General features: G+C 39.1%; 1 protein-coding gene across 1 annotated transcript in view; it reads left to right on the top strand.

Annotated features, from left to right (window-relative positions):
* Positions 1-6602: 6602 nt before the first annotated feature.
* TRPC7 (transient receptor potential cation channel subfamily C member 7) overlaps positions 6603-19108 on the top strand; it is a 72498-nt gene continuing 59992 nt past the window's right edge. Inside the window, exon 1 of the mRNA XM_075509585.1 lies at positions 6603-7373. Within this exon, the coding sequence (XP_075365700.1) occupies positions 6621-7373 (753 nt within the window). The 5' untranslated portion in view covers positions 6603-6620. The remainder of the gene's footprint in view (positions 7374-19108) is intronic.

Below are 19108 nucleotides of genomic sequence, written 5' to 3'. Positions count from 1 at the left end.
ATAATCAGTTATCTTCACAACCATATATTAGGGGGAAGCAGGGAAGGAAGGAAGAAAAAAAACCCCAGTACTTATATTCCAAAACAAGAAGAAATTGAATACAAGAACCAAGGTGATTATTTCGCAGTCTCTCCTGCTGTAAAAGTCTTGTATTGGTGCATGACGTTGCTTTGGAATGGGAAAGAAAATGCTGATGCTTAGTTTATAAGAAGGGGGAGGGCAAGACAACTGAGAAGCAGTGGATGGGTTTTTGTGAAACATAGCTGGTAGAAAGCCAAATTCCATTTCTTTTCTTCAAACCACAGGGCAGAGCTGCCTCCTTTCTAACAGAGATCAAGGAGGATGTGAAAATTTAGATGCTGGTAAAGATTTGGTGGTCTGTCCTCAATGTTTCTAGGTTATTGGCTTCATGACCTTATGCTTCATGACAAGAAGAGGATGGGAGTGTTACTGTGTATCATTCATCAGCATCCTTTAATGACATTAGAGGCTCGGTTTGTCTTCCTGAATGTATCTCATCCTGCCATTTCTTAAAGGGATTTGAAATGGTGTGGCTTTGCTGACTGCACCTGTACTTCCACAAGGACAGAGGCCTCTTTTCAAACTTTGACCTTGAAATATCGTTTTCTTTTATCTATATGAACAGTGGGAATGGTGGGGAGAGGATATTACTTCCTGAAACTGCTTTGTAGAACTTCTTTGCAAGTGATTGAATATCTGCCTGAATAGAGCTAAAAAATTCTATTAATTGTCCCTAGATATGTATGCAACTTTTCATGTGGGAGAAGAACCATGTTGCTAACAGTACTGAATTAGTGTTTTGGACATCCTAAGATTAAATAAAATGGTACTTAAGCATTTCAAAGCATAGAAATCTTTGGAATAAGCTGCTTTTAATCAAAAGCAACCACCTCAAATGATACTGAGACTGTATACATATGTGAGAATGGATATTCAGCAATATGTGAAAAAGGATACTTAAAACTTTTGTCTTAAAGGATAACATCTTGACTTAACATAAGATTTAGATGGTTATTTAAGATATTGGAGAAAAAGAGGGTATCAGAGAGCTCTGGTAATACATGCCTACACAGCATTCGGAATGCCAGAGTAGCCTATTGCATACAGGATAATAAATGTGCGCAGTTTGTGTTCAGTCTGTGCTCCTGACCTGAAGTCTGGAGTCTGCTGCAAAATATGTTGCAAATTTTTTAACTAAAAGATGCAACATGCTACTATTTTTGCTCTGAACCACTTGACTTACTCTTTGAAATGGATTGATTTCTATATCAATTTGTGTCTGCTTGTAGAACTTAATTTCCTTAATTTTTGTTCATGTTTATAGCATGTCTTGGATGATCAGGTTTTCTGTGTGGAAGCAAGGTCTAATAGAGGAAAATGGTCCATTTGATGTATAAAAGCTGTGGCAATTCCAAAGAGGCCTCAGGGAGTCTGCAGCCTTTACGTGCCCTGATTCTTTTTAGAAATATTGGTGTAAGTAGAAAGAAAAATAATAAGTAAAGTGTCAATCTGACAGTTTCTGAGGCTCTGCAGGAACCAAGGGTAATGCTTTCAAAATGGCTTTCAGAAACTTAAATTTCCTTTTCAACAAGACAGACTCAATGTCTCATCAAAGCCTACTCTGATGGTTGCTTTACCCAACATGGGGCACAGTAATGGTTACTTATCCTAAGTTTCTTCTGTAGTTTCTGGACAAAGGGGGCCATTGAAAGGGCACAGGAAGACTCCTGCCAAACTCCCTCCACTGAGTGAAAGCAAACCCAAAGTATAGTCAGAGACCATAAGTTCCTAAAGCTGCCTTTGTAAATGCCCTGCTCAATTTTTAGGCTTTAAGACAAGTAAAGGTTGACATCACCTGAGAATTCCAGAATTGCCACAGTACCTAATACCCATTGATTTCAATACCTATTCATACTTCAGATGTTTTAAAAACTCAAGCAGATACTGTACAGCCTGTCCTACATGCTTTTAAAGTTCTGGTTCAAAGCCACGTGTAAAAACTCCAATTTAGTCTCTTAAGGCATTTAGGCCTTTGAACATTTTCTCCAAGCCTTAGCTCTATGTGGTATCCCTGCCCCTCCGTAGGTTCTTGTGTGGGACTAGAGAGGAAGCAAAAGGTCCTGCATGGCATAGTCTGGAGCACTGTGGAAAGGCAGATCAAAGACAAAGGATGTTTTCTGGGGTAGGTTCAATATGAAGCAGCCCAGTTTCCTTCCTATGTCTCCCTTGTCCTACACGTCTCGCACGCAGACCAGTTAAGAGAATGTGGTTGCAAAGAAGGAGAATTTCAGCTTCAACCGTGTTTTCAGTGACGCTACATTAAGAACAAATCTCATGTTACGCCATGTTCCCTTTTCAGATGTTGAGTGTCTCAACGCCTAGTACCATCAGTGCAAGTTGCAAGGACCTACTCTAAGCCACTTTAATTAGAAGCCAAGATGCTCCCAGAGGATGATTTGTTAAGAGCTAAATCACTTCTCAGAAATTGCTATTCTTCTCCACTCACCACAGGAGTCCAGACATCTTATGGCTCCCTCAGCTGTGTAAAGCTGGATGCACTTTGCTGCAAGCATCACTTAGGCTCTGAAATTTTTGGTTTTCTTTTCCCAGAACATTTTCTCTCCAACAGTACTGCACACATTGGCATTCTTTCCTAGAAAAACACAATATTTAATTGCAGTGCCTGATGAGTTTGATCACTAGCTGTCTCAATAAAATATGCAAATACAGAGTCATTTCAATGCAAAGCACCTTTAAACAAAAATGGTAAAATAAATGCAATCAAATTACAATTACTTTTTTTTAAGAGGGCACATTACACATGCTCAGTAAATATGATTAGTTCTAAACCTGCGTGCACATAACTGAAAAGCAGAATAGAAAAAGGTGCCAAGTACAGTCATGACATTACAGTAGGGTTCAGTTTCCAGGATCTTGAGCTACTGCATATATTACTCTTTGCATTACCACTTCTCTATCACGATTCAGTGCTCAGGTCAAACGTAATTATAACTTTCTTTACAGAACAGGAGTTGATAGCTGAGCATTCCTCGTGAAATTATTTAAAGCTAAAAGTATATTTTTTTTATTCATCTCCTGTTCTCCATGAAGATGATAAAGTGCAATAGCCGAGATATTGATCTTCCCTGCTCATGAGCAAGACTGAGGGTCATAATTCATCTGAGGTGAAGCCCTCTGAATTATGGTGCTCTTGCCCTTACCTGCAGGCAGTAGAGATCAATTCTGTGCTGCAGGGACATCCGTGCAGAACATTTATTGTAAGATAAATGTTGTATAGTAATTATCTTTTTGGAGGGCAGGTATGCTTTTCTGTTTCCTCTTTTTCTGATGCAATTGCTGTTGCTAGAAACAGTGCATGAAACCAGTGCTCTCTGTGAATTGAAGAAAGTGAAATGAAGGTCCTTTTTTTGGCATGTTATTACATATACAGCAAACTGGTGTGAATTAGCTCTAGGCCAAACTCTAACCTCCTTTCTCAGGCAAAAATATTAGAACTGGGCCAATGTTTATGTAGTTTTATGTTTACTTTGGGTGTAATTATAAGGTTACCTGTCCCAGCTATCTGGGTACTCATTTAGAGGTAATAACATAACAGGAGAAAAAAGCTTTCTAAGAAAAAAGAACGAAGTATCATGAATTATACTTGGACATTGGGCAAAATATCAGACAGATTCCTCATTGCTCCAAATGCTCCATATTTCTGAGCTGCTTCCAGTACTGACCATTAAATATAACAACAAATATAAGGTTGCCAAATATCTTACCATACAACACTTTTAGAACATAAAACTGAATGTTCTTTGAACATGAGAAAAGCCCAGTAGAATTCCTCCAGCTTGAAGCAGCTATTGGAATTAACTGCCCTAAAATATTTAGGCATGTGCAATCCTGCCACACTCATGGGTCATCACTGAGCAGCTACTGGAGGTGGATCATTTTCCACTTGATCTCAGTAACAGTTGCTTAAGCCATCACCAGCTCATCCTTTTGAGTTACTTAACATTTTAAGAGGTTTAATTTAACATCCAGGAAATCCCAAGACTGTAAATGTGTAAAGTGCTTTCTGGTACTATAAGTCCCCATTTAACAAAGTCACAGTTCAGAAGTGTTTATTTGTATGTACAGTCCTTACTTGAACTCAGTAAGACATCAGTGCAGGTTTAAAACTTAAATGCTGTCCTGTATAGCTAAGGACATGGACTCCAGTTTAGATAAGCACTTCGGCATATGGTTAAATATTTCATTTTAAGCACATGTTAGTCCTCTTGGCCTCACTGGGACTGCTTCTGAGATGAAAGATAATTGCTGGGACATTGTGCGTGTGTGCGTGCTCATGCGTATGTGTTTGCAAAATTTGGACTCCACTGAAATCAATGGAACTTGTACTGTCAACTTCAAAGGGGCCCCAATTTTACCCCAGGCACTTTGCTGCTTTAGAGACCTCTGTCTCCCTGTCAGTGTTAGACATGTTAATAGTATATTTTTTTAGCTATTATTGTTTCCTCTTGTAGAAAACTTGATGCAATCTTGGGAATTAATTTTCTTAACCATACCTCCTTCATTATTCTTATGTCCCTCGTCTCTGCGTTCTTCTTCAACTTTCAACCACACTGGAAGGGATTAGTTTTAAGATGCATACAGCACTTTATCTCTCAGTGGAGCATAGGATGATATGTTCAGTTTCTTCCAGCTTTTATTAAGTTGTTATACTGATGTATTAAAGCTTAGGGGGAGAGGTTCTTAATTATGAAACTCGCTTTTGATTTTGTATGGTCACAAAATTGCTGTCTTAGTATTTGTTTAAATTTTAATGTAGCTGCTAAAAGTTTGCTGTAAAATTTGTTTGAAACTCTTTAGTACTAGGTTTCTGTTCTAGATCGGTTAAAAAGTGATGCATTAAAATGATAGATGCATTTGTATATGTTAGTTCCCTGAGAACAGCTACCTTGAGAATTTCTGTGTCCTGGCACTTTAGGTATTTTGGGTGTTTCTGATACCCTTTGTTTTCCTGGGTTTTTGCTTGATTGCCTTACTCTTTTCTTATGCCGAAGAACATATTATTGAAGGCAATGTATCTACTCCACTTTGTCTCCTGGCACCTTTCCCTCTTGTCATTCACGACAGCACTTTCAAACTCCAGTAGTATTTTTTCAGAATAACACATGAACTTTTCATTGACTGAAGGTCAAAACTGACTTGGAGAACAGATGGAGAGTGGAAAGAGGAACCTTTGCCACCCACTGAGCATTAACACCTGCTTATTTGTTACATCTGCCCACTGCAGCTTAGAGGCTCCTGAAAATTTTACCCAAGAGATTTAGGACTTGCTATTGGACTGAGTGCAAATGCTTTTTGTGAAAGAGGTGTTGTTTTTACCTTTTTACTTAGGCTGCACATTCTGTGGGCTTGGGATGGCAATTAACTCCACGTGGTTAGACTGTAAAAGAGGAACTATGATTTTATTGAGATGCTATTGCAATAAAATGAAAAAAGAAATCGGCACTGAGTGCAACATCAAGATGGCACTGAATGCAAATTGTGAATGTTTCAAAAAGACAGACAGATTTAGGATTTCAGTTAATTTCATACAACGGAGTGTTTATTCCCCCTTGAGCCCAGTTGCACATAGCATAGTTTTCTTTGGGGGTTCCAGAGAATAGAGAATAAGAATAGTTTTTCTCCATCCCACCAACTCCAAGTGAAGGCATTTCAGCCACATAATCAGTGGGGAAACTAATGACCCTTCCTGATCTGCCTTCTGTTTGTGGTCGGATGTGTTCTTGTCATTCTGCAGTAGCTGTCTGCAAGATGTTTACTGGGGAGTGATGTGACACTAAATCAGGAGTTATCCCTGTGTGTTACAAGACTGGCCCCTGGATTTGGGTACTTGTATTTGGAGTAGCTGCCAACTGTACTTCAGTGAGAAAATTAGACAGTCATTCATTAAACTGCTCTAGATTAGGAAACAGAAAAATGGTATTACGTAGCATGAAAAAAGCAATGAATAAATAGGTGGTTTGCTTGTACCAGCTCAGTCTTAGCAGAATATGTAATATATTTATCCTTGTTCCTGTGTGTTTAAAATTGGAAGCATGCTTTTTAACTTTATGGAACATAGTCTATTGGCACGGGGAGTCCTGCTAGCTTTCTTTAGCTTGCCTTGTGCCCTCAAGGATAAAACTCCAGAATAGTAATTAGGAGAACCATTATGTTGTGGGTGTCATTCCTAAATACTGTGTAATGAAATTCTAAACAATAAAAATGGAAAACAATGTGTTCACACATTTTTTTGGCTATTTCTCAAGTTAAGAATGTGCTGCGTATCCTTGTTGAAATCCATAAGGATGTACAAGTCAGAAGAGAACTTGTCTGTTGTTCAGAAAACTAATCTTCTTTATTCCACGTGTATCCTAAATTATTTTAAACAACTGGCCCAAGTCATAAAAAGCTAGCAAGATCTGATCACAGTGAGACATTTCTAACCTTATTTCAGGTTATGTGAGATTATGACTCTCCGAGAATATAACCAACCTTCCTTTCTGGTTTTCTGCAGGTTGAGAAACAGCAATTATAAAAACATGCATCGAAGGCACACAACCCTTCGGGAGAAGGGCCGGAGGCAGGCCATCCGGGGCCCAGCCTACATGTTCAATGAGAAAGGCACCAGCCTGACTGCAGAAGAGGAACGCTTTCTCGATTCTGCAGAATATGGCAACATCCCTGTTGTGCGAAAAATGCTGGAGGAATCCAAAACTTTGAACTTTAATTGTGTTGACTATATGGGACAAAACGCACTACAGTTAGCTGTAGGGAATGAGCATCTGGAAGTGACGGAGCTCCTCCTCAAAAAGGAGAATCTCGCTCGAGTTGGAGACGCACTTTTGTTAGCCATCAGTAAAGGATACGTGCGCATTGTAGAAGCAATATTGAACCATCCAGCCTTTGCACAAGGACAGCGTCTCACTCTCAGCCCCCTTGAGCAGGAACTGAGAGATGATGATTTTTATGCCTACGATGAAGATGGAACTCGGTTCTCCCATGACATTACCCCTATCATACTTGCTGCCCACTGCCAGGAGTATGAAATTGTTCACATCTTACTTCTAAAAGGCGCGCGGATTGAAAGGCCACATGACTACTTTTGCAAGTGCAATGAATGTATCGAGAAGCAGAGGAAAGATTCCTTTAGTCACTCTCGATCGAGAATGAATGCCTACAAAGGATTAGCCAGTGCTGCTTATTTGTCTCTTTCCAGTGAAGACCCTGTCCTTACTGCTTTAGAGCTAAGCAATGAATTGGCCAGACTAGCCAACATTGAAACTGAATTTAAGGTAATTTACCACTGTGCCTTTTTCCTTGGGCTGAATGTGTTTAGGGTACTGTATGCTTTACATGTTTGATCAAGTCTAGGTTTGCCATTTGAGGGGGTGGGAGAGGAAGCAGAAGCTACAGAAACTGCCAGATGTGTTAACTACACATAGATTCAGATCATTGTGCATTCTCCAGTTAATAAATATTTGGAACTGAATATTGCATATTATAGCAGAGCCATCCTTAGTAGGAGTTTTTATGTTGCACGCTGTGATTGCTTAGAATCTCTAGTTTGCAGCAAGAATAAAAATTAGATTATTACAAAAATGGAGACTCATTTTTTATAAGAAAGGTAAGTCTTTTTAATTGAGCAATCTATTTTAGAGGCAGAGCTCTAGAGGTTGGTTTAATGGCTTAAGAATCCAGTACATCTAGTCCTGTTACAATGGTAAAAGGTATAAATTAAGCAATTTTGGCTCTCTGTAAAATAATTTAACTTGCATTGCATCTTAATGGTTTGGTACTGCATCTGTATATGACGAATTTCATGAAAAAGGAGGAGATAAATGATCAAGAGATTGTTATGAAGTTTACCATCATGCCAAACATAACAGTGGAACTTGCAGAACTCTCTAACAAGTTATACAAGATTTCTATTATCATAATGAGTTTGTAAATGTCCAATGTAATTTACATTATTTCTCTAAGTCATTTACATGACATAAATAGCATTGTCTCCCTTTCTAAAATAAATTAGTCATTAAAAAAACTCATTTTCAGTGGCTCAGTCGTCAACATAAGACTGGTTTCTGACTTATGACTATTGTGCAGCTACAATCATTATCAGTGACACTGGGGTAATAAAATCTATGTTGTGACTAAACTGGGGTAGGATGCCTGCCAGGAATCCATAATTTTTAATTTAGAAAACTATTCAAGTGTTAAAGCATCCATTTCAGGATTTGTAGCTATATGCTCTCCAGTTTAAAAGTGAGAAGAAAGCACGTTCTCAGGCCATTGCCTTTGAAACTCTGTAGTAAGTCTCTAAGAGGAAAAAATACCCAAACCACTAAGGTCTTCTGGCAATAAAATCAGAGCAAAATCTTGCAAACTCTTTTTACCCATGTGAATCAGGATCGCATGGGCACAATAATTTAAAAGGGAGTTTTTACCTGTGTGGCATTCAGTCCTAGTGAAGCAACCTCCTTGGGTTCAGTGAATCTGGCTGCTTGAGTGAAGGTTACTCCAGTGGGAAAGTGCTGTGGGTTCACACGAACAGTTAATATGTCATTAACGTTCCAGCTCCTTCTCAGTAGAAAAATATATATTGTGTGGAGCATGAGGAGCCTCAGTATTGCATGCCTGTCAGTTCTGATAAAATCTATTTCTACCAGAATCCCTCCTTTTGTTCATAGAGCTGCCAGCATGGTCTAGACTGGCACTGGCAGGTACACGAATCCTCCAGGAGCAAACAAGCAATCAAATGTTAAATAGTCTCATGGTGGTATATCTCCCCAGCATTGGCAAATGGATGCGAGTAAATCAATACTGGAAAAATCATTAGAAACCCTTTGCCAAATTATTGTATCTCCAGGAAGGCTTTCCAATGTCGTTGCCATATTGGAAGGTTCTGTCCAAGACACATCTACGTATGTTAGTGAAGTACCTCAGAAGTATCCATACCACTAGTTTACTTCAAAGTTGTCACATTCCTTTAGTATATTAATGCTTCCAGAAATAAGAAACTTCTCAAGATTTTAATGTATTCTCACTGTAGAAAAAAATCAGCTGTCTGTATTTATGCAAAAATATTTATTCTTATTAACATAATCAGCGTGATGTGGAATAGGGTATTAATAAAACAGTAGAGTTTTTTTCACAGAACATGACATTTTGAGAATTTATTTCTAGAAAAGAATGTGATTGCTGAAAACATATTTAAGAAGCCCACAATTCATGAAAATTTATGAAATCAGACAAGCTCCAGAGGACATTTTTGTGCCTTAAAATAATTCTTTCTTAGACGTTTTAATTTTTATTGCTAAAGTTCTGTAATTACAATTGGTGCCCAACAGATTTATAAAATTATCACTTGGGATTATTCCAGAATAGTTATTTATATGCGATCTTAGCAATACAGTTTTCAGGAGGTACAAAAAGTCCTTGAAACGGAAGGACACAAGTAAGATTTTAATAATGTAGGCGGACAAATAGTAATTAAGGGTTAGATAAGCTATCTCTGAAGAAACTCCTAGCAAGAGCCAATTAAAATACAAATGCAGTGCCTCTCACCTGCTGCTTGCTGCCCTAAATCCCTTATACAATAGCACTGTCCAGCATGTCAGACTGAGGAGCCAGTACATGCACTATGTTTTTAGAGAGCATGGAATTTTTTAGGTGAGTTGCCTCTTTGTACAGATAAGAAAGGTGAAACAAAACAGCAATGTGAACCACTTTAAAGGAGAGAAGTTACATTAGCTGTGGTTCGCCACAGTTCGAGAGAGACTCCAGTGAAGACTACTAGGTGAAAATCATCTTACCTATTCTTTTTTGCAGTGGCAGAAGCTGAATAGATTGTTCTTACCCTAAATCGCTAAGATGCAGTCATACACTGCAGTTCTTACGAAATGTCTTTGCATAAGCGTCGCACATTACAAAGTAGTATGGCAGTGTTATTAAGGTGAAAATGGGAGTCTGGACATATGCTAGATCACACTGCTGGCCTTTGGCAGCCTTTCTGTTGACTGATCAATAGGTCTTTAATAGCAAGAGTAGATGTCTGGAGTGGATATACTGCCCTATTGAACTCCTTTCTTGATGTGTTGATTTTGGCTCAAAAGCAAGGTCAAGACTGTTAGCTACTGTGTGGCTTCCCACATGCTGAAGGGAATAATAAGAGTGGAAGCTTGGAGCTGGAAGAAAGAGGGAATCTGTCAGAGCTGATCAATGCCAATGGTTTTACTGGAGCAGATACTCTGTTGGGGTAAACCAGCGCTTTTTCTCTGAAGCTTAGATGAGGCCACAGAAGATGAGGATCTGTCCCACTATTTAGACCAAATGTATAGTTTGGATCAATGTTGCTGTGCCATTATTTCAAGCAAATGTCAGCTTTTGCAGTGCTTATTGATGGGGGGGGAGTAGAAAAATGTTACATTTGCATAGAAATAATTTCGTCTTTTCCCTTAAGTTCTCTCGTGTCAAAGTCTTGCAATAAAGTTTTCTTATTAATGGGAGAAAATGAATTGCTTTGAAAGATGTAGTCCAGGAGTCTAAAAATAGATAATCCAACCCAAAAAATCCTCCTTCCCAAAATAAGATGAAAAATATTGAACAGGTTGTTTCTACTGAAAATACTAGCAATGTGATTGCATTAAATGTCCTGGCAGTTAGCCTAGAAATGGGATGGGTAGGAAATCCCTCAGAGATGGTTTCCTGAAATTTCAGAAGAGAAGTACATGTGGATGTCACTGTGGATGTTTGCAGGTCTTTATGCAATGACAACCTTCCATAGTGGAGGAAGCCCAAGCTGAAAAAACAACCTTAACTCAGTGCTTTGCCAATTTTTTATATCCCACTTGAAAACTCAAAATTAAGAACCAGTTCAAGACTTTCTCATTCTTTCCAGTTTTCATTTTGTGGTTAAAAAAAAAATAAATCAACGTCCACTGGAGCAAGGGCAATACATATCAGACGCCTGGTTTAGTCCACTGGATTAGGCACTTGGTCTGTATTGCCCTTGGAAAGAGAGAGAAAGAGAGGGGAGCCTTCCTCCCTTTGGGGACTAGAGGGATCCTAGCTCTGCTAGACTGAAGTTACTTGTTTTCTCCCTCAAAACGGCTTCATATTTTAATCACTGGCCTAATGGCTGTTTTCCACCCTTCATGTAAGACTACAAAGCACATTAATTTTGTCCTATGTTTCTGTTTTAATTTTACTTTTGATTTTTAATTGAAATAAACACCCCAGTTTCCCACCCTGTTGCGCCTACAGTCTGCAGAAACATGGTCACTAATGAAACGCCATCTTGGAATTTAGGCAAATTATAGCTTAATACCTCCCAATCAGTTTGTATATATCTCATATTGTGTTAAGATATTTTACAGCTTCTAAGTAGAGCTGAGTGTTAAACACAGCTGACTATAAAAGATGTTAAGCATGTGAAGCTACTGGGCCATGCTGTGCTTTTACTCAAATTGAAAAAAATCTGTGTACCCTCCCATTTCTTTCAAAGTTGGCAGACCCTGGGCCTGAGTCATAAAGCAAATAATCCTTCTCTCATCTACCAGTATATTCTGTTTGTTTTGCTCATGCAAGTAAGCTTGATGTCACTTCCAGTGTGAATAACATACCCAGGATTTGTCCATATGAACAAGTCATCACCCATGAGCCAGGCTGATGAGAGTTGCTCTCCTCTTTGGTCCAGAGAAATCAATCTTCCTCATGTCACCTTGGTGTGAAACCATATGCAGATGTCTTCACAGTTACCAGCTGTCCCCAGCCAGGTGATTCATTTCTAAGACTGGAATATTAAAAGCAGAGTCAACAGAATAATTTTTATATGTCCATCAAACCCCTTAGGAGATTACATTTCTAGCAAACAGTCTGCAGGAAATGCCCTTGCAACTGTCTTTAACAGCAGCATTAGGCTTAATATTACAAAACACATCCTGGAAACAGTGAGTAAAACGCAGAATAATAGCTCTGTTAACTCTTTTTTTAAAGCTGCCACTGTGCATTCCTGTTTCTGGCGAGATCCCACTCTGCACCCAGGTCTGTTTTACAGCCTTGCACGCTCTCAAATTAGACTACATACTTGTGTATGTCAGGAAACATCCTTGTGATGAAGACAATCAGCCAATTCATTCCATTTAGCAATCCAGACAAATTAAATTATAGAATTGCAACGGAGGCTATGAAAAGATCTCACCAACCAGAAGTGGTAAATAAGATCTCAGCTCCTGTTGATTAAAATGTTACTGAAGGCATGATCAAAACTACTACCTGGAACCACTACGGTGCAGGGTCTTGATTTATCAATCCTACCAACATTGTCGGTTCATTTACTACAATGTAACATGTTTTATTTCTAAATTATAGGTCTCTTGCTGTCACTTTTCTTTTAACTGTTGTCCTTTCTCTAAAAAATGTTGGGATCCAAAAGCAGACCCTGGCTGTGAGCCTGCTCTTGTGTGCAGGTGAGCACCCCGTCCAGGCTCAGCTGGCTGATGGACTGCAACTGGCTGCTGTGCTATTTGTGGGGAGTGATAGCTTGTGTGGCAGCAAGTCAAGTGTGTAGATGCCTACAGAGATATGCCTGCTAGCAACTGCTTGTTGTTTCACTGGGGCTGCAGTAATGTAAAACTGCTGAAGCTCAAGTCCCTAAATTCTCATGATGCTGAAAGAGTGGCAAAACAGCCCTGGAGACTCAGTGACTTCTATCTGTTAGGGATGATCCGGCATTGCTGCAGTACAGCTCTTGCTCCAGTAAGTCAGCCCCACCTTTTTTCTGCCTAAATATAAATTGTTAACTTCACAGAATGTGCTTGGCCTAAACTTCTTAAGAGAAATGACCTTGTAAATTTTTTCAGTATTTCTGGCTTTATCTCTGCAAATGAAAAATGGGGACCAGATCCTGCACTTTGAGGATGACACTGTAGTTCTGTTGCAAAGTAACAAGCACTGGCATGTCTGGTTATATCTTCCTGAGAAGCTGCAGCTTTTTAGGGTTTGTGGCTCTGCAGCATTGAAGAAGACCTAACCTCTTCATTTCTCAGGCCATCTGCAAATCATGGGCATTGCTGAGAATAAATACATCAGAGATTGTAAACTGCTTCCTTTCCCCATATTGATTGCTTAACTTGGTGAAATTTGATTTAATGAAAGAAGTCTAACTCTTCCAACACAAAATAAATAGGGGGGGTTATTTTAAAATTTGTAAGAAAATAAGGGGATGGTACTATAGAGAGAGAAAATAAGATATAAAAATTATGTGAAGGCCAAAGAAAACTTGGAAAGAAGAGCTGACTACAAAAGTTGAACTCTGCAGTCCCAACTGGGAATTTTAGCATGAAAAGTACACGCTGCATGGAGTTAAAAAAATCATTATTAAACTATTGCTTTTTTAAAATGAGTGATAGAAAAACAGGAAAGGGCAGAAAACATTGGGAAGCAAAAATAGTAGGAAGGGGAAATATTTTGTGAGAATGGAGAACAGCAGTGAACTTGGAAAGAGAGAAATTCTTGAAAACCATCAGGCTGTAAACCAGTAAGACTGCACTTAGAAACTCTGCTTCTACCCAAACTGAACAAACTCTTAGACTTGTTTTTTCTCAGGACTGACTGATTGGAGATAGCTCCTGAAACTCATCTCCCATTAAAAAAAGAGGTTGTCGTGGGAACCTCCCTAATTAGCCTCATGAACACTCTTGTAAATCAATCACTTAATTTTTCCGCTCTGACCCATTCTTCCTGGAGTGATCCTTTTATCCCTTCATAATCTCTTGCCTCAACATACTCTCTGGCAGACATCTTGCTTCTGATATATTTGGGAACACCTTTTATAAGTCATATTTATTATTTCAGCAAGATGCTCTTTGAGGCTTTAGTGTTTTTATCTGGCCTTACTTCAGGTCTTAACTGAATTTTCCAGAGTTTCTGTTCTTTTCTATCTTTTTCTTCCAGACAGGACTTGTACTTTTTAAAAAGATGACTTTTTACTTGTGCAACTTCCTTTTTTTCTGCTGTTTCACTTTGCCGGGTTTTAGGAAGCAAAGACAGAAGGGAATTTCAAAAATCTGGCCTGGTAGGCAGAATATATTCACTCCCTTTTACTACTGTTTTTATTTTCTCCTGCACAAGCATCATCAATCTTACCTAGTTCCTGTTTTGAAAATTAAGTATCACCATTATAAATACTTCTGAGTATATGAATGGTCACCATCCCCCAGTGACTGTCTCTTGCACCAGGTCCTGCACACAGCTGTGAAGCAACTGCTACTTCTCCTGTGAGTTTTGTGACAACCACTCCGAAACGCTGTTGCTTGGGAGTGAAAACCACCTCTTCCCATTGCATCCCTTTCCTCTGCTACCTCTTGTGACTCTCACTGCTAATTTCTAATTGAGAGAGCAGGCCACTGGGTTATTCAGCTTTATCCCAAATTAATGCCTGATGACACTGGGCTTTGATGTGGCTGGGCCAGAACATTCCTTTCAGACCCTTTTTGTGTTGCAGTTTATGTTCTAATTAGCTTCTCTGCTTCTCCTGTTGGCTCTATGCTACTTTAGTACCTTTGGCTTCTCTAAGGGAAATCCCTGCTGCCTTTGAAGCTATCTTGGTATTCAAAGTCAAAAGGATGACTCACTTTTTGATTTTTTTTATCTAAATATGCACGATCCCTGAGAAAGGACAAAAATGTCTACATTGCTAAATGCATTTACACTGCTAGTGTGAAGTCTAAAGAGTTTTAAACTTGTGCAGAAATGATGAAACCTGCTATCTCTAAAGATAGGCTAGTAATCTATAATCTTTTTTTTAAGTTTTTTAGATATGAACTTTCCCAGGTCAGTCTTTAATGAGAACGTTATTTTTTTCTTAGAGATGGGGTCAGGGATGTGGTTTGGTAGTTTTTTAGCCTTAAAAAAGAACTGTTTTTTCTTTTTTTTTTTTTTTTGCCTCTCACCTGGAATACAATTTTCTCTACTGCCTTGAAAACATGTGTGTTTAGAAGCTACGGTTCTTTTTTTTCAGTTTTCACTTGTGCAAAGCAAATGCATAGGTGGGTACAACCAATTACCCAGCTCATAACACAGGAAAGAAGCAAGTCCCAGTAAAGCAGGAAAACAAATTTCCTATTATTAAAATTTTAACTTATTGTTGGAACAAATTAGGTATTAAAATACAAGAGGAAATTAAAAATGATCATGGAAATAGCTTGGGAGAGGAGAATATATTTAAGCCTTGTAGTGAAATTTGTGTTTGGCTCATTGAATGGGACTTACTTTGCACATGAGGAATTCATTCTCCATGCTGTTCTTTTTCAGAGACAAATCCACTAATAATAGATGCTACACTGGATTTGTCTTGAGAGCTAAATTAATTAATGGCAGATATGTTTTGCATGGATGTGTAGTAGAGGTTGTGGAAAATGGATGTAGAGAACCCTCCTGACCTCAAAAAAACCCACCAAATTTGTGACTCTTGTATTGTTCTCTTTAAATATTTATAAATTAAGAAATATCCTCTATATTTTGAGAGCTGTTATTGCAAGTGCTCTTTCTATGTCTGTTCTGTGATTAAATCATTTTCTGCCTGGCACATTGCCCAAGCAAAATGGTTTTAAAAAGTTGCATGAGAAGAAAATCTCCAAAGCTTTTCAGAATGGTTTAGAACTGATGCCAAAGCTGTGATGCCTGGAGCTGCCTTGAAAAAAATATATTTGTATCTGCAAATGTGAAGGTATGTTAACATCTGTCTATGTCTATTCACAGCAAAGCAGAGTAGTAGATGCTGCGATTCATAGTGAAAGGTATAACTCAGCCATCTACAACCCACATCTGCACCTGGAAAAAATAAGATCATTATTCATGAAAGGTGTAACCCTAGTGACAGCACTAGCCACTGAGCAGTCACATAAAATTGGATCCTGACCACTGCCTACAAGGTCATTTAACCTAGTTTATGGATGATTGAGTGACATTGTTGTTAAAATCTCCCAGCTAACTTTGGTCAAAAAAGAAAAAGAAAACCTCTTTAAAAGGTGACAAAATAGTGTCTGCAGGAAAATGTGCTCTTCACTTTCCCAGAGGAACAAGCCCATGTGTCTCTTTTGAAAGAGTGGAGGGGAAAAAAGATTCTTTCAACACATCAAATCAGAGACAATGCATCAGTGTAAGAAAATTTAATATTTTAATTAATGCCGTAAGGGTTTTGCTCCCCTCAAAAAATTGTTTGGAGGATACTTTTGGCATGTGGAGGTAGCAAGACAGAAGCAACCCTGGAAATATTTGAATCTCCCAGAGAGTACAGCTGGGATACTTTTGTTTCCTGTGATGCTACTGCAAGAGAGACTTTTGGCAATGCCAGTTTGCACGCCATCAGTGCAATGTTTATTACCCTTTACAGCTCCTTGGGAAGTAATTTCTAGTCCTACTCAGTTAAGGATGAGCAGCATTGCAACTGCGGCACTTACAGCTTACTGTTTCCAGTTTGATTGTATGTAACAGCCCTAATACTACAGGAGGATTCCAGTTTTGGTGAGCAACAGCCATGATCATAAAAATATAAAATAACATGGAATCCCCTTATAATCATTAATGGGAGACAACAGGTGGGTTCACGAACTGGGTGGGAAGAGGAGAGCAATGTAAATGGTTCACATAACGAAGGAGCACAGCAGCTGCCTCACCACTGTCAAGCATTTCAGAAGCATTTTCATGTAGATAAGTTTTAGGCCAAACAATGTGACATTTTAGCCAGGTAGAGAGATAAGTGCGAAATCTGGAAGCAGTTGGAATTGAGCATATTTCAGTTGCTTTAAGGTCATTTTGCTCCTGGGATTTCAGTGTTTCCTTACAAATAAGCAGCCAATCCTTCATCAAGAGTGCATTTCTGTCAAGTTGCAAAATCCCTATTTATGGACATGTTATGGACCTGAAGGGCAGGAGTTGGTAAGGGTGGTGAGCAGAGTTAACACCCTCACACATAAATAATCCTGGGAGGAATCTGTAGCAAAAGAGGGGAAAACCCAGCAACATTAATGTGTTTTTTCCTCCCCTGTCAGAAATGTCTGATATTAAATTTCTGAATCTGAAGCTTCAACAGCAAACCAGTAAAATGGTTGCACTGGGGCTGTCAGTCTGCTTTCTCTCTGCATAAATGGCTGGTGACTTTTATTTTTCTTCCTCTTGTAGGCTGGTGTAGTGATTATATTAAGTCCAGATTTTTCATAGAGTTCTTAAACCCTGGGTATGACGCGGAATTTAGAAATTAATTTTTGTTATGTAAGGTGACTTTTATAAATCATTCTGAACTGCCAAGGCCTCGTGGCAACTAATTTTACTGAGCTATGATTTTCAGAACATATATTTGTGTATGTGACATCTTACATAGACTAACATGGAGCATATTGAGCATATTTAGAAGAAAGGGGTTTAGAGTTGGGAGATCTCCGTTTCATCCTTCTTGAACCTGAACTTTTGATAATGAATACAAGGTGAGAGTCATTTACCTTTGATACAGACAATGTCTGAATATTGTGTAGTGAGTGTGAAGCATAATAAAGCTTGTAACATGTTAATCAGGAATGTAAAGTGTTTTGGCTAAGTAGAAGGAAAAAACAACTGACATTTTGAGATAATTTGTTGTGTGTGGAAAGGATTTGTATGAAGGCAAGGCTAAATATGGGGTTACATTGTTAAAGTTACTGTGATATAAAAGCAAGTGAAATAAGGTTAAATTAAATTAATATAGTGCCCATGTGTGCTGCGGAGTCATATACACCACATATAGCTGAGTAAAGGTCAGTAGTTAGCTGGTGTGGTGTGAAGATTTAAGTGGCATTTAACTGGCTTTTGGGAGCTCTTTTAGCGAAAGTGATGCCGTGATATCCATTCCTCACTCTGTTTCTGCTTCTCAGAGACAAAGAATTAAGAAAATTGTTTGGTTTTAGAGATGACTGATTTTAGGAGTGAAGATGATTTGCCTGCATTGTGTTAGTCTTTTGTGTGCAAGCACTACTCCTCTACAACAGCTTTTTGAGTACAGATGCTTAAAAGGATGAATCTAACAGCTATCATGACTGTCACAAAGCCAGCAGACAGGCAACAAATAGTTTAGAAATACTTTCAAGATGTACTTAAACATAAAAACTTCAGCTTACCACAATGTTGTTATTTTCACATTTTGCATGTTGTAACAGCTTTAACATGGGAGAAAAGCCCCAGTAGTTGGCAAAATCATGGCTCATTTGACCATCATATCCTCTTTGGATTCGTTGAAACCATGATTTCATCCTCACCCTTTGAAAGGAATTTGTAAAGTGAAGCTGGTGGACTAACCAGTGGGTCTGATCTGAGGCTGACCACTAATCGTGGATTCTTCTCTTTGTACAAATGAGAAATAACGGATTGCATCTTGGATTAAGGGATCCATCACAACAGTTGTATCAGTAGGTAGGACTTGGGCTCTACCACAACCTTTCCCAATGATCTGGGCTATCCCACAGAAATTTACCTTTGTCTCTCCAGTCTCTAAGCAATTAAGGGGAGACAAACTCCTCCGTGCCGCCTCTTGCTGTTCTGCCGGCATCCCAGCCCAGGTTCCAGGGGACCTTCTGCTTGTGCAGGCAGGTGGAGGCTGCTGCGGCGGAACCGAACCGCCTGGGACTGTGCTCAGCCACGGCCCTCGCTGCCGCGCTGGAGAGGAGCCGCTTGCATTTCTCTGCCAGGTTTGCTGCCAGCTGCTAGTAGCACTGTGATAAATAGGGGGAATGATTTGGCCAGTTGCCTGTGTTTAGTTAACAGTGACAGAGTGTTTTCCGTTCTTACCCGCTGACCATGCAAGACAAAATGAGTCCTGGTATTCACACTGGTGCACCTACTCGATGGTAATGCAGAGACGGCTCCTGCCTCCTGCAGCTGGCTGTTTTGAAAGGAAAGACATGTTGGCCCTTTCCATCCTAGTCACTGCATCCTCTGCAAAGAGTACAGAGCTTGTATGACTTTGAGCTTGCCCTTACTAGCACGCTCAGCATTCATC

The sequence above is a fragment of the Mycteria americana genome, chromosome 8 (genome assembly GCF_035582795.1).
Source record: "Mycteria americana isolate JAX WOST 10 ecotype Jacksonville Zoo and Gardens chromosome 8, USCA_MyAme_1.0, whole genome shotgun sequence".
Lineage (NCBI taxonomy): Eukaryota > Metazoa > Chordata > Aves > Ciconiiformes > Ciconiidae > Mycteria > Mycteria americana.
This window is presented reverse-complemented; position numbering and strand designations above follow the sequence as displayed.